The sequence below is a fragment of the Arvicola amphibius genome, chromosome 6 (genome assembly GCF_903992535.2).
Source record: "Arvicola amphibius chromosome 6, mArvAmp1.2, whole genome shotgun sequence".
Lineage (NCBI taxonomy): Eukaryota > Metazoa > Chordata > Mammalia > Rodentia > Cricetidae > Arvicola > Arvicola amphibius.
Window position 1 is genome coordinate 147,949,704 of NC_052052.2, and position 24,625 is coordinate 147,974,328.

Sequence of the window (24,625 nt, forward strand, 5' to 3'; positions counted from 1 at the left end):
AGGAAAAGCATTGTGGGAGGCTTTGGAAACAATATTCTACGTGTGAAAAGGGCCCAAACCACTGGCACCAAGTAAAAAGGGTATCTTAAGTTACAGAATTTGCTTTTTGTCGTGTGAATGAACTTAGGTTTAAAAATATCCCTCATCTTATTACCCCACTTTTAATTTTTTGGCCTTTAACCACTTAACCACAATAAAAATTATTGTGATAACATTTGGAAGGAGCCGGGCCCATTTCCTCTCCTCCCTAGGTGTCTTGCTCCCTGGCGTGGTTGTCTGCCTGTTTTTGAGGTGGTTTTGGAGATGTCGCAGGGAACAACCGAGGAAAGCAAGCCTGGCAAGATGGTCAGACATGGGGGCTATCACGGAGGCCATGCTTCCCGAACTCCTGATAATTTATGGCTGAAAATGAATGGTGGGACCTGGTCACAGGTTACCCTCCCTCACCAAAAGCAGCTCAAATGACAGTTGAGAGGGCTGTGATGTAAGCAATACCTTGCCAGAAGAGTGCTTGCTGACCCTTAGCCCCCTGCTCGGTCTCTAATACAGAGAAATGAAAGGAGAGGAGAAGAAGAGAGGGAGGGAAGGGAAGGGGGGCTTGGGGAGGGAAGACTTTTGCAACCAAGAGGGATAAATAGTTGGGATCACAGCTTCAAGAGCTGCAACTACTTTACTTGCAAATTTTTTTGTTTGTTTTTTTGAGACAGGGTTTCCCTGTAGTTTCTAGAGCCTGACCTGGAACTAGCTCTTGTAGACCAGGCTGGCCTCGAACTCAGAGATCCGCCTGCCTCTGCCTCCCGAGTGCTGGGATTAAAGGCGTGCGCCACCACTGCCCGGCTTTTTACTTGCAAATTTTTATTGATGACTATTTTATCTTACAATTTACTTCAGAGAAATTCCCCCTTAGGGTATAAAACCTGTTTTTCTGGGTGCCCTACAGCTGTTTCTGAGCACATGCACTGTATCAGAACAGAATTTCCAGACTGAAATTGCCCTGATCCTAAAACAGCTGGACTGCTATCAGAATAGTAAATTGGGGTTTCAGTAAAATCAGCATAAAACACTCTTGTGTCGCCTCTTCAAGGGGCACATCTTTAAAGCAAGGGCTTTGTCTCAGAAATTTCCAGCAAGAACGAGAGAAACAAGCTGAGGCCACTCACCGGGTCTCCCCCCGAGGCGAAGGAGATGGACTGCATGTGATGGTTCGCTATGATCTGCCAGGGTGGAGACAAGAAACGAGAGGAGCCGTTAGTGCTGTGCCACATCCTGCAGAGCCCACATGCTAGCAGGTGAACTGACCAGACGCCCTGAAAACTGCCCCCAAGGAAGATGACAACTGCCACACGCTGAGGAGGTAGGTCACCTGCCCTCACTGTGCACAGCCTGATAGCTGCCATCTTTTTGGTTGGCTACTCGAATGCCTCATTAAGCCTCCCAGCAGCTGAGGAGTGGGAACTGGGGGCAACCCATTTTATAGGCACAGAGCATGAGCCCAGAGGGGCCACGAGGCTTATCCAAAGAAAGAAGTGAAGTAAGCTCAGTCCTGTGAAATCAAGGCTCCACCTGAGGCCAGGGTCTCAACAACTGGACTTTACCAGGAAGGAAAAGGTGGATCTGGGGAGATGGCTCAGTTGGCAAAGAGCTTGCCTTACAAGCAGGGAGACCTGAGTTCAATGCCCCAAACCCATGTGAAAAAGCACTGGGTGCGGGGGGAGGGAGGGGGGGCTACAATCCCAGCACTGAAGAAGAGACAGGTATATCCCTGGGGCTAGCTGGACCAGCAGCCTCGCAGAATCAGCAGGTTTCTGACCAATGAGAGAGCCTGGATCAATCAGCAGACACAGCCTGATGAACGATAGCTGAGGTCACCCTGTGGCCTTCACACATCTGCACACATACGTGCATATACACACATGCACATATGTACATGTCCTCCACACAAACATATACAACACACATATACACACACGCACACACACACACAGAGAGAAAAAAATACATTGCACCACAACATTACAACTTGTATTCTCTGCTTCCCCAAACACCAGAGCCAGGACGGGAGAGTGTGGCCTGTTTCACTCACATAAGAAGGCCAGCATCCAAGAACTGCAGCCCTCTCTTAATCCCCTGGCTTAAATACCAGGGGCCCTTCCACATTTGTCCTAAAAATGGAAGCTTTTCATCAGGTTTATAAGCTGTGGCATCCGTGGAATTCAGTAGACACAGAGTGAATTAGAAGCTGCCCTAAATTCTAAAAGCTACGCAAGTCCCCTCCCTGCTATTTTTATCTTTTTAAAGACAATGGAACAACATTGAAGAAAAGTTCCTGTGTGGAAAGGAGCTCCCAGCTCCATCCTAACCCAGCCAGGTTCATTACTGAGCTGTGCCCTCCAGCCTTGTCCCAGGCAGACAATGGTTCACAGAACAGCATAGAGTATATACTCCTGAAACCTCGAAATAAAATCTCACTGTAGGATAAATTTTTAAATATTTTTAAATGCTGGCTTTGGTTGTTGATATTTGCAAAACCTCATTCTAGATAAACCCGAGGGTTTGAGAGAACACTGGACGGCGAGACTGTTGTTAGCCTATGCCTAAGCCCCAGGCGACTAAGAATAGTTGCCCTAGGATCCTGCTACCTGTGGACAAGCAGATCCTGAATGAATGAGAAGGCAACGAAATTCCCAACAGTAAACTAGAACTTCCGTGTCTTGTAGCCTGGCAGTGGTTCTCAATCTGTGGATGAGACCCCTAGAAGGGTCGCATATCAGATAACCTGCATTTCAGATATTTACATTACAATTCATAGCAGTAGCAAAATTACAGTTATGAAATAGCAATGAAATAATTGTATGGTTTGGGGTCACCACATCATGAGGAACTGTATTAAAGGGTTGCAGCATTAGGAAGGTTGAGAACCACTGGTGTAGCGTGTTTCTCCTCTGAGGGATTTGGCTCTGTTCCTCTACTTAGATGTCAGCATCATGGGGTGCGTGCTGTTTGTCTGCTCCCTGAGTGGAGGAGGAAGGGGCTTTTGCTTTCTCAGTTTGCCACAGTGGGGAATCTAAACTCAGGAGACAGGAAAGGCACAGCCATATGCTCTACCTATGTTGTGGACTATCCTGTATCACCCTAGCTGAGAGTCCCTGGGTGTCGGGAAAACTGCACTTACCAGACATGGCAGGGGAATGAGAACTAGACAGCTAACTAGACCCAACCCAGACCATAGCAAGGTAGAACAGGACAACAGAGCCTCAAGACAAGCTGTCCTAGAATTATCCTTCCTGGGCTTTCTTTTTAAGAAGCGAATGACCTCATCAAAAGTATTCAGCCAGACGGTGGTGGCACACGCCTTTAATCCCAGCACTCGGGAGGTAGAGGCAGGGGGATCTCTGTGAGTTTGGGGCCAGCCAGGTCTACAAGAGCTAGTTCCAGGACATGTTCCAAGGCTACGGAGAAATCCTGTCTCAAAAAAAAAAAAAAAAAAAAGTATCAAATTCTTGTATCTGGAGGTTTGATTGTATAAAAATGTTTGATTTTAAAATCTGCTGTTTGAGTTGCTGACTTGAGTTTTTAATTTTAATAAAAATTGTTAAATGAATTTTGGCTTAAGACCAGGACAGAATTTTCAACCATTTCTGAGATGGCCTTAAACATACTACAAAATGGCACTCTGAGCATTGGCAGTTTCAAAACTAAAGTATATATCAACTCTGAAAACCATTGGCAGTATTCTGTGTTCTTCAGTATTACTAAATGCTTAGCCAGGATTTAACTCTTTATGTAATATTTCCTCTCATTGGCATGCAATTTTTCTTCCATTGTTAATAAATTATAAAATCATATGTTTTAAAAAAAGAAGAGAATGAGCAAGGAGGATGGAGAGTTACAGCCTCGGGACCCCTAGAAATGAACGGTCCATGTGCACAGAGGACAGATTTCAGTTTGCACTCCTGTCTAGAGCCTAGTGTGCCAGCCTCTATGAGCAACTAGGGCTCAGCTTAAGACAGCCTGGGCAAGGCAAGGCTGACTAGACATCCCAGATCCACAGTCTCAAGGACTGCTAAGTCCTTAGAAAATAATAGAAAAGGACAAGAAGATCTCGGTCTCTGGAAGACAGAAGGATGGAATAAGATGTAGTCAGTTATGTCTCAACAAAGCCTTGAGTTATTTCTCATTTATACATTAAATCTAATTTGTCTCTACATCTTAGGGATTGATGATAGACAGACAGACAGACAGACAGACAGACAGACATGATAGTTGGACAGATAGACAGACAGACAAACAGATAGACATGATAGATGATAGATAGGCTGGACCAAAACATAGTCAGCACACAGAAATGCGGTCATCCTGCCTAGAATTTGCTTTTCTAATGTGTCCGTGCTGCCTTGGTCACGCCACTGTCGTTGTCTACACTGTAGATATACACAGCTCGTCGGCCCTGAGGTAGAATGGACTATAAGAGGCTCCAATATAAGAAGCCATAAGTAAGCCGGGCGGTGGTAGCCCACGCCTTTAATCCCAGCACTTGGGAGGCAGAGGCAGGCGGATCTCTGTGAGTTCGAGGCCAGCCTGGTCTACAAGAGCTAGTTCCAGGACAGGCTCTAAAAAAGCTGCAGAGAAACCCTGTCTCGAAAAACCAAAAAAAAAAAAAAAAAGCTCCTGTCTATTAAACCCCAGCACATTGTGCCTTCCAAGCAGGATAAGATTAAAATGTGACCCACAAGACCAATAAAACATGGGCTGTAAAACAAGGGCAGACACCAAGACATTTGCACAGACATCACCATTTCTTTATATCACAAACAGACCAACAAAACAGACAGCATTTAGAGCAGAGTTCCAGAGAACCATTTATCCATCTGTGGCTGGACTCTCAACATGGCCCAAGTCCAAGGTCCAGCCAAGCAGGTTCTGCATGGGCTCGGTAAACTCTGAGGAGGTAGCCCCAGGGATGTCCACCCTCGGGCCCAGGGAGGCCTGGGCAACCTCACACCTGTTTGGAGTCGGGAGTGCGCAGATTCAGGCTGGCGGTGGAGATGGTCAGGGAGATGCTCATCCCTGCGAACTGGAGGTTGCTCTTCCCCAGAATGTTGGACAGCATTTTATTCGGAGGCTGTGAAATCCAAGGGGGGGATAGATTAGCTTTAGATCCAGACTCTGGCTGAAAGGGTCGAGGCAGAGATGTCAGTATACCCCCACAGACACTCACTGACTGCTCCTACCCCACTGGGGTGCCAGAAGACAGACAAATGTAAAATGGGGGAGCTGGGAAGATAAGAGCTCTTGCCAATATGCACTCTCAGTAAGTAATATGAGGTATGGTTTCATAAGTGCCTAATATGTCAGTTCTGGGGAGAATTGCTGGTCTTCCTGGCTGCCTTGACCATATGCTGGTGTCTCCTGGCTCGTAGATGCAAACTTACAGAGACCTCACAGCTTTGCAGACATGCAAACCTTGTCTCAGCACACCAGTGCTCAGACTTTCACTTACAGGAGTGAAAAACTGGATGGCACCTAGGCTCAGGAGCAACTTCAGAGGGTCCTGAGGCTCTCTCCCGAAGGGAATCTCTGTTAAGTGCTCACATGGACAGTCCTATTAGAATCTGACTGCCTAGAGCCTGGGCAGGGTGGGAGAGAGGCTGCTGTGGCCAGTGTCTCCCTCACCTGTCAACGAAGTCCTTACAGAGATATGGAAGAGCTTCAGTGTCCAGCCAGGCACTGTCAGACCCCTGGGCACACACCGAACCCCTCTCCTGCTCACTCTTTCTGTTTGGTTACAACATCCTCTGATCACTCTGCCAAATAGCCCCTGAGCAGAGGCACAGTTCTTTAATCCACTAGGAGAGAAAATGCAGCAGCTAAGGCTGTCTAAAGTGGAGCCAGGAAACAGGGAAGGTCACATCCCTCTGCTGAAGCTCATACCACAGGATGTTCCTGTGGCTCAGATAAGAAGCCAAATCCAGACCTGCCGGCCTTGCACACCAACCTCTCAGTGGGGAGTAGCCTAGTTAATGGACCAATCAGAATAGATTTGCAGTTTAGGGTGTCTGCCTAGCCAATGAACTGTCTTCAAAGACAACATTTAATGGAAATTCTCTATTTTAAAAGAATAAATCTCTGCTGAACTTACCTCCAGGGGTTGCCCTGGTTTGGCATGCCCAAACTGCACACTTTGTTTCCCAGATAGATGCTATTTCCTTTAGGATCCCTGCCATGACATTTTTCCTTTTTCTTTTTATTTAATACTTCAAACGAGCCCTTTAGAGAACCGATCTCCCCTGTGTGAGAGTCAGGTCAAGTGCATCTGGGCACAGCCTAGAAAGTTCTCATTACTTCCATCCCTTCCCACCAAGAGAAACATTAGGGGATCACAGACCTGGTAGGACCACTTGTTCTGAGAGACGATAGTCCTCCTTGCTGTTCCCAAGGGACACCTGGCCTCCTGTATTCACGATCTGGGAGCTTTACTTGGTTCCCAGGACTCCCAGAGGACTGGCCATCACATAACTTGAGCTGCAAAGTTCTGTTCCCCAGACCCAATTGCCCTATAGGTTTACAAATGTCCCCAATTCTGAAGACAGAAGTGACTTAGAGGCAAAACCATCTGGAACCTGAAAGCTCAGCCTGGAGCAGATACAGGGCCCTCTGTGGTATGTTTTCCCACAAATCCCTTCTAGGTAGATAAAAGTCATGATTGTAGGTGCTGGGTTATTTATACTGTGTGTGTGTGTGTGTGTGTGTGTGTGTGTGTGTGTGTGTATGTGTGTGTAGATGTGTGCACACATGTAGAGATGGAAGGTCATCAGGAGTGTTCCCTAAAACTCTCTTCCTTATATTTGAAAACAGAGTGTCACAAAGAACATGGAACATAGCAATTCTGCAACCCTGGCTAGCCAGTGAGGCGCCAGGATCGGCCTGTCAGTTTCTCCAGCACTGGGGTTGCAGGCATGTGCTGCCATGCCAGGCTTTTTACATGGATGCTGGAGATACAGACTCAAGTCTTCATGTTTATGCAACAAGCACTTTGCCAGCTGAGCTATCTCCCTAGCCCCCAGGTATTCCCCCTCCTAACCATATACAGGATGGAAGACTCCAGAAATGTAGTTGAACACCCAGTCTCTGAAACAGGTTGACCATGGCCCCAGCTCCTATTCACATTGTGACTTCTCAGCCCAAAGCCTCAATTGTTGTCATCTATAACATGGGGCTTTCCAGTGACATGGCTGAACCAACTCAGGAAAGCCATTTGTCATGCCTTTCGAAATGTTATGAGCTGACGCCTAAGCACAGCTATTACTGAGAGTTAACTTATACGAACTCACAACTACATAGATGGTATCTACAGATGGTGAAATACGTCTTGACTCCTGGCTGTTTTACCACCTGGTCCCATACTATGTGAACCTGCGCCGTCAGGTCCCATCTGCTGCCCCTGGAGGAAATGCGACGTGATGACGAACTGCTGTGTGTCTTCCTCGCTCTTTCCAGGGACCTTGTGTTGAAAGTTTGAACCACATGGATGTATCTACACCATAGTAACCGGCATCCTTACAAATGCAAGGTCCTGCTTCTCCCTTCCAACCCCAGAATCCAGTTCTTAAGCATTAGCTAGCGTGTACTACTGGGGTAGCTGCTACATGAGCTGTTCGGGGCAGATGAATTCATGTTATGTAATGGGCTTAAAGGGATGCTTGGTCAGGTGTTGATTGTTATCCCTGTCTCCAGGGTTTATCTACAGCATTGCTTGAGAGAGACAGGGCAGGGATGTTTTGGCCTTAGCTAGGTACTTTCCCTTAAGAAAGACAAGATCCAGGTCCTGTAAGAAGACAGGGGACAATTATGTGGGTGAAGACCTGGAGTGTGCCCTGAAAGGACATGAAGGTGGAGGCAGACACACAGCGAGAGCCACAGTACCTTTCTCTTCTTGAAGGCTCCTTTGGCACCTGGCACAGCTTCGCAGACACGACTGATGGCTTCCCTGAGGGCAGGGAGAGATTCATTTTATTACATGCCAGTCAGAGTTATGCAACTCAGAAAGTCTGCACTCAAAGGTCCAGAGGAAATAACCGCCTGCTTATTTTAGCATAGAAAATTGGCCCTCCAAGTACCTCTCCTCCAACAAGCAGAATTAAGCCAAGCACCGGCAGGTTATCTTAAAACTTTTTGCCATATCCTACCTCTTTCTTAGTGTGGTGGCATCATGATCAATGCCACATTTCCTTTTTCTCTTACAATTAACTAAGATTTCATATTCAAAATCAGCACCAGATATGCACTCTCCCCAATGTGCTTTTCATTAGGTCAATCACTGTGCCTTTAGAAATGTCCTAACATGGTTAGAGCACCAGGATCAAGCCTATCCAGCCACCGCAGCTCACGGAGATCCTTCTGAAGCAGGTTCGAAGGTCATTGGAGGAAGCATGATGCTCATTCTTTGACTCCTAGCTTCTGCAGTTTTAAACACAGCCAGCAAGCTGGGGCTATAGCTCACCGGTGGAGTGCTTGGCCAACCCTTCTAAAGCCCCAGCCCCACATACAACCAGGCTTGGTAGTACATACCAATAATCCTAGCACTCTGGAGGTAGGGAGAGGAAGGCCAGAGGTTCAAGGTCATCCTCACCTAAATGGTGAGTGTGAGACCAGCCTGGGCTACATGATACTATGTCTCAAAACATAAAACTAAATAAATAATATATCACTCAACTTAGGGTTTTCTGGCTTTTTGGTAGTATGTAGGTGATTCATATTCAGTAGAAATCATACTTTGAATTTTTTATTCTAATTTTTTTCAAAGTTCCAAGTTCTAAAATATCTTATTTTTGGTAAATATGCATTTATATCATGGTATGTAATCAACATATATCCCATAACATGCACATATCAAGTCCAGCCTTCCTTGATCCATCTTCATGTATCCTACACCCCCCCCCACACACATACACACATCTTCCCTGACGCCTGGTAATCACTATTCTATACACAAGTCCACTGTTTTCAGCTTCTGCATATGAGAAAGATAGTACATGGTGCTTGTCTTTCTGAGTCTGGCTCACTTTGTTTACCATAATTCCCTGATTCCATCCATAGGACCTTCTCTGAGTGCTGAGCATCTGCAGCAACCCTCAGCTCCAAGCCAGCACCGTGACCAGCAGCAGAAACCACCGACACTAAAGTCCTCTGCTGCTAAACTAGCATGTTCTAGCACATTCTACAAGTTCAGGATTTTCCACAATCCTTTTGTTTGCAGTAGGTTTAAACGTCAAGGAACTGCTGTATTTAAAAAATCCAGAAAATTGAAGAGGAGTTAAGGAACTTCATGACACGAGGGTGAGACTGTGCACAGGGCAGATGCACAAGACACTGTCGGTTGAGCAGTTCTACATGCCAGGCTTTGTCCTGAGTCAAGGGATGGGGGACACTCATAGGGTCCATCCAGTTGGGCAGGAGTCCTATGCACTGGTCTTAAGCTATGGGGGCTGGAGAATTTGAAATAAAGAAGAGTCCAGACAAGGAGGCTATTGCAGGTTCAGATGCAGGTATGGCAAGCTATGAAGGCAACTCCAATGACCTTGAAGGCACCCACAGCTCAACACTGCAACTCACTGTCTATGAAAACCACTGGGAGAAGGGCTCAAGTTAGGAATGCCTAAAGGAGCTGGGAAAACTTCTCAACTCCCACATAAAGAGGGAGAAAATATTGCAAGAACATGGAAAAAAACAAACGGCCAAGAGATGGGCTGGGTGAGCATGAAGACAATGGCTCTGTAGAGACAGACAGACAGCTTCCCCAGTGGACTACTCCTCACGGTTAATGAAAAATTAATAGTTGAAAAATAATCACAATCACAATGCCACTGCATTGTGTTAGATGTCCTTGTCAAATTAGGGCAGCGACCACGGAGGCCAGCTTCACGTTTGCCATTCAATGCATTGTGGAGAGAGGGGAGGAAAATGGGTTTCTGACGGTTCAGGCGCCAGGAAGCCTGCACAGAATGAGTCATCCTGACCTGGAAAACTGAAGCCAGAGCAGATGTTTGGGATGACAACGCTGCTCCGATTTATTGTATAATAGCCATCTAACAGTGCTTCTACCAAAACGATCAAATACGTACCATCTAAAATCTGCTAAAAGCAAAGCCCTCGTTTGCTTTCAGAACATGAATGTGCTGTCCTTTTGAACTAATGAGTTAATCTGTGTGTGTGTGTGTGTGTGTGTGTGTGTGTGTGTGTACATGTATATGAATGCACACACTCCTGTGTACATGCAGAGGCCTGTTCTATAACTCTTCCCCTAATTCCTTTGATGCAGAGCCTCTTACTGAATCTGCAACTAGGCTGGCAGCCATTAAGACCCAGCAATCCTCCTTCCTCCACACTTCCCCCTACAGCAAAGGTGTTATAGGCATATGCAAACAAGCCTGGTTTTGTTTAACAAGTGCTGAGGATTTGAACTCAGGTCCTCGTGTCTGCACAGCAAATGCTTTATCTGCTGAGTCATTTCCCCAGCACCTACGTTGTCTTTTATAGAAGTCTCAGTATCTGTTTTACCTGTTTAATATTTTAAGGCATGTTTTATTTTTAACTATGTGTATATAGGTGATGGGAATATGCGCCTATGTGAGTGCAGGTACCCTCAATGGCCAGAAGAGGGCAATTGAATCCTCAAGAGCTGGAGAAGGAGGTGGTTGTGAGCTACCCAGTGTGAGTTCTGGGAACCAAACTTGTGACCTCTGCAAGAGAAAGATGTGCTCTTACCTGCTGAGCCATCTCCCCAGAACCGTTCCTAGTCGATTTTGCATGATTATGTGGATGCATATGGAGGCCTGAAGTTAGCCTTTGGGTGTTGTTACTCAAGATACTGCCTACCTTGTTTTCTGGGACAGGGTCTCTCACTGGCCTGAAATGTACTAATTCTGAAGACTGGTTAATGAACCCCAGACACGCTCCTGTCTTCACCTCCCCAGCACCAAGACTACAAACATAGGTCACCATGCCTAATTGTTTTTATTTAGTTTCAATTTTATGTGAGCATATGTTTATATGAGTGTGTGTATGTGTAACACATGTGTGTAGGCACCCACAGAGGCCAGAAAAAGCTGTCAAATCACCTAGAAGTTCTGCATTATATTTGTTAAGTCAAGAGATGGTCTTAGCCCAACAAAGTAGTTAAATCTTTGATGGTCTCAACAAGCTAAAGAGATGATATGTACAGAACACCTTACCTTGGTCATTCTTTTAACAACCTCAGTGATTCCTAGATTTTTGTGCCCACCAACATAGAACAACATAGGAAGTCAAGAGTTTTACAAACAGTTCTCCAAAAGGACTCCCATTATGAGAAATCTAACCTAGTCAGCTACAAGCCATTTGCAAGTGGTTTCTACTCCAGGGAGAGACAAGAGGAGCTCAGTATTCAGAAGACAAGGAACAGCCTGACACATTACAGACAAAAAGTCCTCTCGGGGAGACCCGTGATGTTCCTAGAGCACAGTCACAAGCACAGTAGTCACAATATAACTTCCTGAGCTCACACACTCAGAGTGAGCCCCAAGGATACCCCTGTGAGCTCTCAGAATTTCTGAGATCTTCAAATCAACATGATTTTCAGAAAAATATGTGATGCCATAGAATAGCCACAGATCTGTTTCTAATGTTCATGTGATCACATGTGACAAGTCCTTACTTCAACCAGAGATGGTGTGTATTTCTGCTTGAAACAGAAATGACACACCATTAAAAAACAGCAATATTTAGATGTCTGCAATTACTTGCTTTAACTCCAAGGTCTAATTTTAAATGTTGCTATTCTCAATTTCCTTCCTGGATGTTTTAGTGAGGAGTACTGTCTCAATTTGCTCATTTAGCAATAACTTAGTTTGGTATAATTTCATTTAATTCCTTTTTGGAACCCAGGTACCAATTTTGCTATTTTTTAATAATAGAGATTGCTTCTTAGCATTCCACTCAGTACAACTCCATTTCGAGAAGCTAAATCCTGACCTCAGCGCTCCACTAATATGAAAATGGAGCATTTGGCAAACACAGCAGTCATCTGAAAGCAACCAGGGACAGCCCTGCCAAAATGCTAACCTTGGGTTTACGATGGCGCTGTACTCCTCCACCCAGGCCTGCATCCTCATCCATAGGGCAGATATCTCTCACAACTGAAGCTTATTCTTGCCAGTGCAGAACTTTAGGACTAGACTTTGCACAAACACTCACAGCAGGTGTGCATATTTGCACCCACATGTGTAACAGGCACGTGTGCATGCTTGCACAGACACTTTTCAGAGTGAAACAATTAAAAAAAACAGTAGAACAGTAAGATAATTTATTCCCGCTTCAAATTATACTTACATAGGGGGAAGAACAACAAAAATGAAATATATAGAGCAGTAAGTTTAAGTTCACACACACAAAGTGATAAATAGCTACTCAGAGGGAAACTTAGTTTCTAGTGCATGCCTCAAATGTAAATTAATTCTTGGTGTGTCACAAACAGAAGCTGTTGTGATTTTAAATAAGAAAAGTATTCAAGAAACTCAGGAAGAATTATTTTTAATGATCTTTGAATGGAAGGTTGATATGAGAGGGATATATCATAAAGGAAATACTAATGCAAACAGTAGCATCAAAACAAAAATGTAGGCAAGTCAAGAGACAATCATCTCAAAATAAGTCAAAAAGAAAACCATCAAAAGCCCAGTGGACAAAGATAAGACTACAGACAGAGGGATTTCAGGCAAGGAATGACAAATGGGTCCTGAAAACATGGGAAGCTTCTCAACCTGATCTCTTTGGTTGGGCATGTGCCAGGTCAGCAAGTTCCACAAGTAGGGCAGGAGGTGGGTGTCATAGCTGTGAATGATGTGAGTGGTCACAGCAGGAACCTAAACTCAGAGAGCCATGGATGCATCTACATAAAAAACCTCCCGGGTGAGAAAGAAGAGGGGCCATAAACAGGTTTGTGGATATCCCATCAAAAGGAGGAGAAAGGTAAGGCTGTCCTGACCGAGCAGAGGATAGGAGATACTTGACAGTCGTGGGACAGGCAATGGTACTCACTGACGGGTGTGCAGACAATATCCTACCAAAAATGTCCTAAGAATATTTTCAGTTAATTTTGAATGCAACAGCATAGGGGCATAAAATAAGGAAGAGCTATGTGGAGACAGGACGGGGATGGGAGGCACAGGAGGATTCCAGAGGCAAGAAGAGGCTGTTAAGGCTCAGAGGCAGAGGGCGGGATCACTGGGGTTCAGGCTGAAAGTGTGGACCCTGGGTGGTGGACATGGTGTGTGTGAAACATGAAGTTCCGTGGCACTGTGGGTTGAAGGCAGCCTGGAAAGAAGAGAGCTGTCCGGGGAGGCTCTGTCCAGGGTGCTGACAATCTTCTGCCGGCTGTCAATGCCAGTCCTTATCAGACAACGAAACCCCCTTTTGCTGGCACCTGACTAAACACAGAATCTTCTCCCCTGTGTTCACTCTTCTATGCAATGTGGCAGCTAAATGATGCTGGAGACCTCCAGGAGCCAGGGTAATTGAGACACCCCCACTGTCTCTCCCTTCCTGCCTTTGTCCACAGCAAGTCTACCAATGGGTTTCCTTTTTTCATTTCTGTATAGAAACACACAAAAATAGGCAGAGGTCAGAGATGAGGGCAGAGCCAGACCATACAGCACAGAATATACCTAGCCCTAGTTTTATTTCTGTTGCTGTGATAAAACTCCCTTACAAAAGCAGCTTAGGGGAGAAAAGGTTAATTTTAGCCCACAACTCCAGGCTACACTCCATCATAACAGGGAAGTTAAGACAAGCAGGAACGTAAGACGGCTCATCCCATCACATCCACAGTGAAGACAGAGAGATGAAAGCATGTGTGTTTACTCTTCAGCTCACACTTCCCACTCTTACACAGTGGAGGACCCAAGCCCAGGGAATGGTGCCACCCACAGTGGGCTGAGTCTTCTCATGTAAGTTAGCATAATCAATTAATATATTCAAGATAATCCTTTAGAGACACACTCACAGACCAATGTATCTAGACAATCCCCCACTGAGACCGTCTTCCTAGGTGGTCTAGATTGTGTCAAGTTGGCAATTAAACCAACCATCGCATATATGGAAGGGGGGATAAATTATAAACTGTAAAGTTCTGGTATCTGATTCTGGCTCCAGACATCACATATACTCATAACAATTATAATTTGTTAGATTACAGAATATTATCCCAAAAGATATAATCTCAAAAAAATCATAGGAAGATAGTAGTAGATCCACGTGCAGGCATAAGTTACTGAAAGAGACTACACTGATAATTATTATTTTCCTATATTAGTTATGTGACTCAAAGCTGCAACCTAACACTTGAGAAGACACAACTCAAGGAGAGAAGGGCTTATTCTGACTCATAGATTGAAGAAGGGATACAGTCCATCAACGTAGGAAAGGCATGGTGGTCAGAGTCTGAGGCTGGTGGGCCACAGTGTATCCACAGTCAGGAAACAGAGAGTAGATAGGAAGTGGAGACTGATTATAAAACCTCAAGGTAGCCCAGAGCGACCTACTTTCTCCCACCAGGCTCTGTCCCTCTAGGACAACAGAAGCAACTGGATGCCACAAAGTGCTCAAAAGCAGGAGCCTGGGGGTAGGGAGATTATATATTAGTTATATATAAAGAGCAATTATATAAAACAGCACTGGAGATGCTGTAGAAAGGTTTTGGGGTGACCCTGAAGCTCCTCACGGCTCCACTGTAAACCTACACTTTTCCAGGAACAGGGACACATGCCGGTACACCAGTGGTTCCAGACATCCTTATCTTAGCTGTACAAACCCTCAGATAGTCAAGGACAGAACCAGAATTAGAACTCAGTTTTCTCAGGCTGGAGAAATAACTTGGCAGATATGTGAAAGTACTGCTCTCATAGAGGATCTGAGTTTAGTTTCAAGGACCTGTGTCAAGGTGACTCACAACCACCTGTAACTCCAGCTTCAGGGAACCCAGGGCCCCTGACCTCCACAAGCACACCTGCTCATGTGTACATACCCCCCCCACACACACACCAATTAAAAATAAAATCAATCTTGAAAACAAAAACAAAAATCCTACCTTCAATAAATATCATGACCAAGGCAACTTGGGAAGGAAAGGGTTTATTTTAGCTAACTGGTTCTAACTCCTCATGGAAGCCAAGAAAGGAATTCAAGGTGGGAAATTGAGGCAGAAACTATGGAGAAATGCTGCTGACTGGCTTGCTCCCAGGCTCCCATTCAACTGTGTCTTTTATGTAACCGAAGCCCACTTTCCTAGGGATGGCACTGCCCACAGTGTGATGGGCCCTTCTGCATCAATTAGCAGTCAAGAAGATACCCCCACAGAGATGCCCACGGGACAGTCTGCTGGAGGCAATTCTTTAACTGAGTTCCCTTTCTGCAGATATGTCAAGTTGACAACCAAGGTTAGCCATCACATTCAATAACAACAACAACAACAACAAAATCTTTAATATAAGAAAATGAGGCATGGTACAGTCAGCAGAGAGTTATGCATCCAGTAACGTCAGAAATGATAAGTGGGGAAGGGGACCAGAGAAGGTGGAAATCAAGGAGATGCAGGGACCATGTCACAACCAAGGTGTGGGACAAAAAGCACCGAGACAATTCTGAGGGCACCTGAAGTCCACAGATTCCAGGTGTGGACCCAGCAAGGGCCTCTGGAGGCAGCCAGCATCTGCAAGACAAGAGATAAAGTGCTGATTTATTCATTATTCATACACAGCATCAGCAAGTCTCCCAACCATCTAAGCCTGGTGGCATTTATTTGGACAACACTATTAACAATGTGGAAAGTTCTAGAGCCCTTTCACTACAGTACCTGTCTATCATACCAGGGTGTGCCTCCGGTGAGGGGTGTGGCAAAGTCCTGTGTGCCCCCCTCCTCACCTCTGACCTTTCTGTCCATATTTGTGCATCTCTATGTGAACATGTAAGGGAAGTGCCACTAGCTGAGTTGGGGAAGAAAGGGACAAAGGGAACCTTAAAGGAAGCTTAAATGGAATTCTAGAAAATGTCAAATAAACTTTCCAGGAAGCTCACTAGAGAGGGTGACCTGTGAAGCCGAGTTGTGGGGGGGAATGGACATCCCCATAGTGAGACGCTACCCTGACACTACATCCTGGCTGGACCTCTATCCAGTACTGCAGGGTGGAGGAAAGCTGGGAGCAGGGACTCAGAGAGAGCCTGCATTTATACATCATGTCCCTGACCCTCAGGCCTAGAATACCCAGGACACAAAGCATTTCAATCAGGAAAAATAAACTCAAAAGGACTGAAACACAAGGAAGGTTCTTCACTCTTTCTCTAACCACGCAATGTTGATGGAGTCAAACTAAATGTAGACCCATCCTCCAGGACTCAGCTTTTCTCGGTCCTGAAGATTCTTAAGAAGTATGGGGAAAGGTCAGACCCTGGAGGAAGTGACCCTCCTGGTTCACGCATCCACATGGTGGCCAAGGAGATTACCCCATGACCAGCCTCTCCTTTAGTGAGGAAGCAAACAGTCCATCTTACCCCAGGTCCACGGCAAATGGGAGGGCAGCCTGGTCCAACACCCAATGCCCATTTGGGATCTTGTCCAGGCACTGCAGTGTGCAACTGACCAGGGTAAGCAGCGTGCTGAGAATGCACTCAGCGAGCTTCCCCACTCTCCCCAGCTCTTGAGGCAATACTGAACACCCACGCCTTGCCTTTAATCTAAAAGCCTTTCTCAAGTGCGAGGAAGGCAGCTGGGCTGGTAGAGCCCTTGCTAAGGATGCACAAAGCCCTAGGTTCCGTCTGCAGCACCACATAAAACTGACTGTGGGCGGTATGTGCCTGCCAGCTGACACTGAGAGGATGAGGCAGGAGGATGGAGAGTTATATTCCTGCTGCATAGTGAGTTGGAGGATAGCTTGTGTCCCTGTAGGGAAGTGAAAAGAGAGTTGAAGCTACTATCTATCTATCTATCTATCTATCTATCTATCTATCTACCTACCTACCTACCTATCTATCTATATCACACAAACCACACACACACAAACACCCCACAACACACACGGACCCTGAGCATCCTCCTAAGGACCAGCAGGCAGCATCTCTTTTCACATCTCTGATGGTACCAGGTGCAGAACTTACCCCATCTCGAGGTGCATATCTATCTATTGCAGTCTATTCCACTTTGCCCTGAAGGCACAAGGAGGTCCAGTCCTTTGGCCAAGACCAAAGAGCCAGCTCTTACACTAGTGTCAGCCTACACCCGGCCATCCACAGCCATCCAGAGTACCTTAGAACTTTTCAAACAACATGAAGACATTTTGAAAAATAGCAAGAAAGAAAATCAAGGGGGAGTGCATTCTTCCAGACAATACACATGGCTGCACAGTGCCAGAACTGGGCGTCACTTTGTATGAGAGACAGATGCATGGGTGGATGGAAATAAAGGGTGCAGAAATGCAGCCAGATATGCATGGAGTCTGGTAGATGAGAAGGTCTCCTTTAGAGACAGTAGGGGATTTGAGTCTCTGATTGGCTGATTACAGATAATTAAAAATCCCAGTGTGGGCCTGGGAACAGCTCAGTTGATAAGATGCTTTTGGCAGAACCAGAGGCCCTGAGATCGATGCCCAGAACCCATATATAAGCTGGATCTGGTGGCATGTGCCTGCCATCCCAGTGCTGGGGAGACAGAAACAGGAGGACACAAAACAAGGTGTAAGGCTGGCTGTGGTAGCACATGCCTTAAATCCCCAAACTCAGGAGGCAGGGGCAGGTGGATCTTTGTGAGTTCTAGGCCAGCCAGGTTAGCCAGGGCTACATTGTGAGACCCTGTTTCAAATTAATAATAATGTGGAGAGAGACAGGGAAGACACTTACCTCTGGTCTCTACCTGTATGTATATACACATGCTTGTGTATATATACACATTAAATAAATAAGCAAAATATAATAAAAATTTAAAAGAATTGACATTAGTAATGGTGGTACTGCAAGGCTGAAAACAGGTTGAACAAAAGCCATCCGTGAGCTTCCCAGAATGGAGGGCAGGCTCAGGCTCACTGTTCAACCAACACTGTGTCTCTCTCTGATCATCGCTTCAGTATTAAGGTGCATTTAACTAAATTATAGGACATTGCAAATTGGCTAATTGAATAAAATTATCAGTGTGCAAGGATTTTCCTTCGGAAAAAAGGTCATTAATGTCTTGCATTTCTTCAAAGTTGGAAAAACTTGAGGGAAAGGGTATTCTACCAAAATACCAAAAGCTGAGTTTCCTAAAGGTATTCACTTCCATACTGCCAAACACGAGTGGTCTCCTATATTCATTTTTAAAATGACCCTGAGGCAGAATAGAAGGGAAAATAATTTAATGTAAAATCTGGTCTCTTAGCCAATTGTTTTCTCTTGATTTTGAGTCATTACCATAAAAGCCTGAAAACTTAAGATTTTGCTGTGTGCTTCACTGTGGGTCCTTGTGAAGGTGAGGATCAACTGGGCACACTTGTGAGGGACCATCTGGATTACAGCTAGCATCTGGGGATTCTGGGAGGGATTTGTCTTCATCACCTTATCAACATAAGAAGGTCTAATTTAAGTGTAATAGGACCTGGAGTGGAGAAGGTGAGCTGGATACTAGCACACACACACGCACACACACACACACACACACACACATGCACGCACACAGGCATGCACCCACCGCTCTCCTAGTCTGATTGTGGTTGTCACGTGACCAGCCCCCTCAGGCTCCTGCCACTAAGCATCCCAAGCTATGATGGGAACTGAGAACTGTGAGCCCAAACAGACACATTCTCCTTAAGTTGCTTATATTCTGGTATTTCATCACCGCAACAGGGGAAGAAACTAAGGCATTTCTGGGACATTCCTATCACCAAGTCTAGTCCATGAAGGAAACCCAAACCCTCAAATTAAAAAGCTCACTGGGCTAAGACTGATTTATACTTTAAGGGCTATCAATGAGAAAATGCCGTGATTTCCTAGGCAGCACAGATGAGTTCAGCATTTTATATAGTATAAATATAAATGTGCCAACAGTGAATGCAGAAAATATGCAGTCTTAGCTGGCAAGATGGCAGGCAGTAAGGCACTTGTTGTCAAGCCTGACTGCTAGAGTTTGATCCCCGGAACCCACACGGTGGAAGGAGAGAAGTAACTCCTACAAGTTGTGCTCTGAGCCCCACATATGTGTAGTGGCATGTGCATGCATGCCCCCTAATAAATATGGCTTTAAATTATTTTTTGTTTCTAAATTGACCTTTGTCAGCCTAACAAATACAGTGGATTTATGTAGTTTTTCTAAACTGCTATTCTTGGATCTTCTGTGTAGCCTCTTCAGGATTGTAACATAGAGGTGAAGACGGTTTATTTTACTTTGTCCCGTTGGTATGGTCTTTTTCTTTCTTGTTGTATTGCACTGACTGAGAACTCTCTGACTGTTAAATAACTGTGGTGAAAGCAGTGTTGCCCTGCCCCCAGTTCTTGGAGGGCAATGTTCCCACCACGCACGGATGCTGGCGGTTCCCACCACGCACGGATGCTGGCGGTTCCCACCACGCACGGATGCTGGCTGTGGGCTTTCGGATGCCCCATCACTGCTCTGAGAGGTTTTTCTCTTCCCAATGTTTTCAGGTTTTTGTTGGGCACCTTTCCTGCTTCTGTCAAGCTGTTCATATAATTTTTCTTTTCTAGTTTGACAATATGCAGAATTGTCATTTTAAGTATTAACCCCATTGTATAATCCTTGTGAAATACCTTCAGAGTGTGATATGTTATCTTTCTGAGGCATCTTGGATCCCATTTGAAGTTTCCTGTAGAGCTTTGTGTCTGTGAGGTGTTCTGTTTGGTTGCTTTCTCTGATGGTCTCTGTCTGGTTTTAGTTTCAAGATAACATTGGACTCATAAAACGAATTGGAAAGTATCCCTTCTGTTTGCTGGAACAGATTGTGGAAGCTGGTGCTACCTCTCCCTAAAGTGTTTGGAGCCATCTGGCCTTAGAGTTTTCTCTATGGGGAGGTCTTTAGTGATGAGTTTCATTCAATAGATACAGCCTATATAGGTCACCTACTCTTCATTCAGGGAACTTGGATAGTTGTACCTTCCAGAAAATCGTCCATTTGGTCTAAGTTATCACATCTGCTGGCATAGCTGCCTCATTCTTATTATGCCCTCAGTATGCAGAGTCCAGTAGAGAAGGCATCCAGCCTTCATTCCTGATGTTGGCTCTGTATTTTGTATCTCTCTTCTCTTTGTTCCTTCCTTTCATTCCCTTCCCTTTTCTCCCCATCTTCTTTCTTCTATCTCTCCATCCCTTCCTCTCCCTATTTATCATCTTTAGAGACCTTTTGTGCTACAGTATTATTGTTGTTGTTGTGTGTGTGATGCAATATGTGTGTGTGTGTGTGTAGGCACATGCACACTATAGCACAGGACAGCTTTTAAGGACCAGTCCTTTCTTCCTACTGCAAGTCGCTGAGATCAAACTCAGATTATCAGACTTAACACCACTTAGTCATCTCTCCATTCCTAATGATTTTTTTTGGAAGTCACTGTTGCTTTCTAATTTTTATGCTTGTTCTGAGTCCACTTTGATCATTCCCAGTGCTCCTGAAACTCTGTAAAGGATGAGGGCACCTGAGAAGAACCTGGCAACAAGAACTATTAATCAAGAAGTGACTCGGTGCACTCGGGATCTAAGTGTGACATTTCCAAGAACATTTTCAATCATTTCTTTTTTCTTTAAGCAAGGTCTTGCGATTGCTCAGGCTGTCGATTCTGCACTCTGTATTGTGTGTCTGTTCTCTGCTCTCTGCTCCTTATGCTCCTCCTACCTCATCCCTCTGGGTGCTGGGCTTACAGGCGTGTGCTATTTCACTCACAGGAACACTTTTTAGTATTGCTGTATGTTCCTCAACTGTTATTTTAATACCAAACTTGTCTACAATAATCCAAAATACAGTTTTCACCATGTGTTCCCAGACTCTAAGTGACACAGGACATTGTGTCTTGTTTAACGGGGTGGGAGGGGGGTTAGCTAGTGTTTATGAAGAAACAAAGTTTCAGAGTAGACCCAAGAGAAGGGGAGCAGGTTTGGGAGGTGAACAGAGGAGATGGGGAACTCGGCCCAGGCAGGGCAAAACTCTGAAAGTTGATAATGTTCCCCCTGCATCCTGCAGGTGGCACAAACATGGTGGGGTGGACCAGGAAGTCCTGTTTCAGTATGTTGATCCCTTAGCAGGAGCACAGAACTGAGGAGATGGAGAGAAGGCTCCGGGGGTAAAGTACAAGTGTGAGGAGCTAAGCTGGATCCCCAGACATGGCAGTTCACAGCTGTAATACCGACTCTCCTACCTCGAGATGAGAAGTAGAGAGGAGAGAATGCCCGGAAGCTTGAGAGACAGCTAGCCGGCTGTACTCACGGAAAAATACTAAGAGACCCTGTCTTCAACAAGGTGGAAGGTGAGGACAGACAACTCAGGCTGTCTCCAACCTTCACATACAGGCCATGGCATATGTGCACTGGCGCGCGCACACAGACACACACACACACACAGACACACACACACAAATAAATAAAATGCTTTAGAAAGAGAAGAAAATAGATTCTGAACCAAGCTAACTGAGCTTTTTTCTGTGTTAGAAGATAACTAAATGCTTTTCAGACCTCAGCTCAATGGATTCCCGATCCTACATAGGAAGGGATACTATCACACTGCAGTGCTGAGGGACCTCATGAAATAAATGAACTAACACCAAGAGCACAGGGTCACTCTGCTGAGCCCAGACTTCCTGGCTCCTAAACATGCTCGAAAGGCTGCCTTTGACAAGAGCTGAGAGATCCTTCTGGAATCATCTATTTGGGAGATTCTTACACTCAAAGACAGAAAATGAGCAGTAAGAGAGGTACATCATGACACAAATGTGCTTCTGGCATGCGGATTATAAATACACACCATGCCAGATGGTCCTGACAGAGAGCACGGGGAGGGATGCCACGGATCTGTGCTATGGATGCTATTTAAACCAGGTTCAGCCACCAAGTCCTCTGTGATCTCCATTTTTAAAATCCCTGGATGAGTGGGCTCCGTTGGGGGAAAATGGATTCATTTCCAAAGCTGTGGATTCATGGACAGTCACTGCAAATGGTTCTGAAGTTAAAAACACACTTCCCAAAGAATTAACAAAAATAGTTTTCCATAGACTATAGAATAGTACTTCCCAAAGTATGTTCCTGAACATTATCAGGACCTCGAAACACGTTAGAAGCTGAAGTTCATGTGGTCTACCTCATTCCTTCCATTACACATATGACTGCAATGTGGGCCTGAATTTGAAAAAGAGTGTTCTAGAGACAGAGGGGGTCTGTGAGGTCTCAGTCCCAAGCAGAGAGCCTACAGCCTCTGTGGCCCTGCTCTGTCCAGACTGCTTCCATTGATTTATTTACTTGTTCTCTCTCTCTCTCTCTCTCTCTCTCTCTCTCTCTCTCTCTCCTCTCCCTCCCTCCCTCCCTCCCTCCCTCCCTCCCTCCCTCCCCCTCCCTCCCTCTCTCCCTCCCTCTCTCTCTCTCTCTCTCTCTCTCTCTCTCTTTGTGTGTGTGTGTGTGTGTGTGTGTGTGTGTGTATGTGTGTGTGTGAATGTGCCAGAACACATATGCCACAATGCACATGCGGAGGTCAGAGAACAACTTTGGGAGTCAGTTCTGGCTTTCCAACTTAGAGTTTCTGAAGCCCTCTCCATTCCAGGCTAGCCTCATACCTGTGTTTGCTATGTGGCTGGAGTAACGCTGATATTGCCCACTACTACATCCCTGTTTGTGGCTTCTGGGGACCCACACTCCACTCGTCAGGCTTGTGAGACAAGCAGTTTTCTTCACTGAGTCATCCCCACACCCCCAATTCCTCCTTAAACTGGGTCAGGAGTCCCATCCTTCTGGTGCCCTTCAGCAGAAAGCAGGAGTCCCATGGTACCTTGCCTTCATCTGGAGCTAAGGCACAGAGGCCCTTGGGCACAACCTGACACCAACCCATTGCTACTGTTTGCATCTCGAAGTCCCCCAAGGCACTGTGCTTGGTTCTATCCAACCTGGTGTCAGTCATTAGGAGGTGGGCTTCTCAGAGGGCCTTAGGCCAGTAGGAGCATGCCTTGTCCCCCCCCCTCTCTCTCTCACACACACACACACACACACACACACACACACACACACACACACACGAAAAACACTCTGCAGTCCATTATAACAGAGATGACCTGAGAAAAACTCATGGTATCAGGAGTGTATGCCAGAGATTCTTCGCAATGCTGCCAAGGCAACAGGCCAGAACCAGGAATGGGTACAACCTTCAAAGTCTAGATGCTCTGATGGGCTTCACCCTTTCTCTGCATGAACATGCCCCAGCCAGCCACTCTTCCTCTTCTGGTCTAGCAGCGCAAGCTCACTCAGGTGCCAACACTCAGGTCAGTCCAGGGATCCTGTTCCACCCACACATGTACATCATAGAACTGCTCTGGAGGTGGGAGGGAGGCTCACAAGGATCAGGAAGTAAACAACACTTACCCACCCTTAGGTTATATAAGCAGTAAGTGTTGCTAGGGAAAGGATCCTCTAGTCAGCCAAGCTGCCTGGACATTGTATGGGAACTCCACGACTCGGCTTCCGTGGGGCTGTTGGCCATTCTCCTAAGAGCCTTGCCATACTATATCTTGGAATCTTTTGGTGATTTGAGGGAAGTATACCTATTATAAACACAGGCAGCTTCTGGTCCAATCAAGGTAACATCTTGTGGGTCCTCACTATCTGCCATGATTCTACTGGACTTTGCCACACAATATAATACCCAACTTTCACAAATAAGAAGAATTCGGTAGCAAACATCAAGGCATAGGGCACACCGGATGCAGTGTACCCTGGTCTCTGGGGCTGACTCACATCCTCACTGGGTACCAACTGGAAGTTCTGCCTGGTATGGATTAGCACAATCCTGTGTGGCCAATGAGGGTGGTTTGATGAGTGAACCTGTCCCCATCCAGCCACCATGTTCTCTCTTTAGTGAGACTGGAGGAGAAATTTGCCAGTGTTCACAGCTCCTTCTTCTAAGAAGTGCTCCTGGACTCAACCCCAACAAGGAGAAACTCTCTTCCATAATTCCCAAATTAGCATCCTCTCATATACAGCCCATTGTCCTGAACCCTGGACCCCAGAGTCCCTCCACCACACTCCCTGGACTCGACACACGCTTCAGTGCAAATACTGATTAAATGGGAGACCAGGGAAGCCTGCTGAGGACCAGTGCACCAGTGCCAACTGAGTTTTATTCCAAAGGTAGAGCACACACACGCACAGGGGACTTGGAGAATCACACTGAGCATGAAAACAACCAGGTCCTCCCTGTGTCTTCTTGCCCTCGGGAGTGTTGTGAGACACACAGGCTGGAAGCACATCTTGGAACAATCACATATAGAATGAGCAGGTAGGGCTCAAATTCAAGGACAGCCATTCTGAGCTGCCTGAGTATCCGGAGGCAGAGAGGACCAGTTCACACTGGTGTTCGCTCTCCTCATTCTG

The 24,625-nt window shown here is 45.8% G+C and overlaps 1 protein-coding gene across 1 annotated transcript in view; it reads right to left on the bottom strand.

The window, feature by feature from the left end:
- Shc3 (SHC adaptor protein 3) overlaps nucleotides 1-24,625 on the bottom strand; it is a 122,958-nt gene that overhangs the window by 38,910 nt on the left and 59,423 nt on the right. Inside the window, exons 3-5 of the mRNA XM_038334321.1 lie at nucleotides 7,924-7,987; nucleotides 5,003-5,122; nucleotides 1,161-1,214 (exon numbers count right to left, since the gene is read on the bottom strand). Of these exons, the coding sequence (XP_038190249.1) occupies nucleotides 1,161-1,214; nucleotides 5,003-5,122; nucleotides 7,924-7,987 (238 nt within the window). The remainder of the gene's footprint in view (nucleotides 1-1,160; nucleotides 1,215-5,002; nucleotides 5,123-7,923; nucleotides 7,988-24,625) is intronic.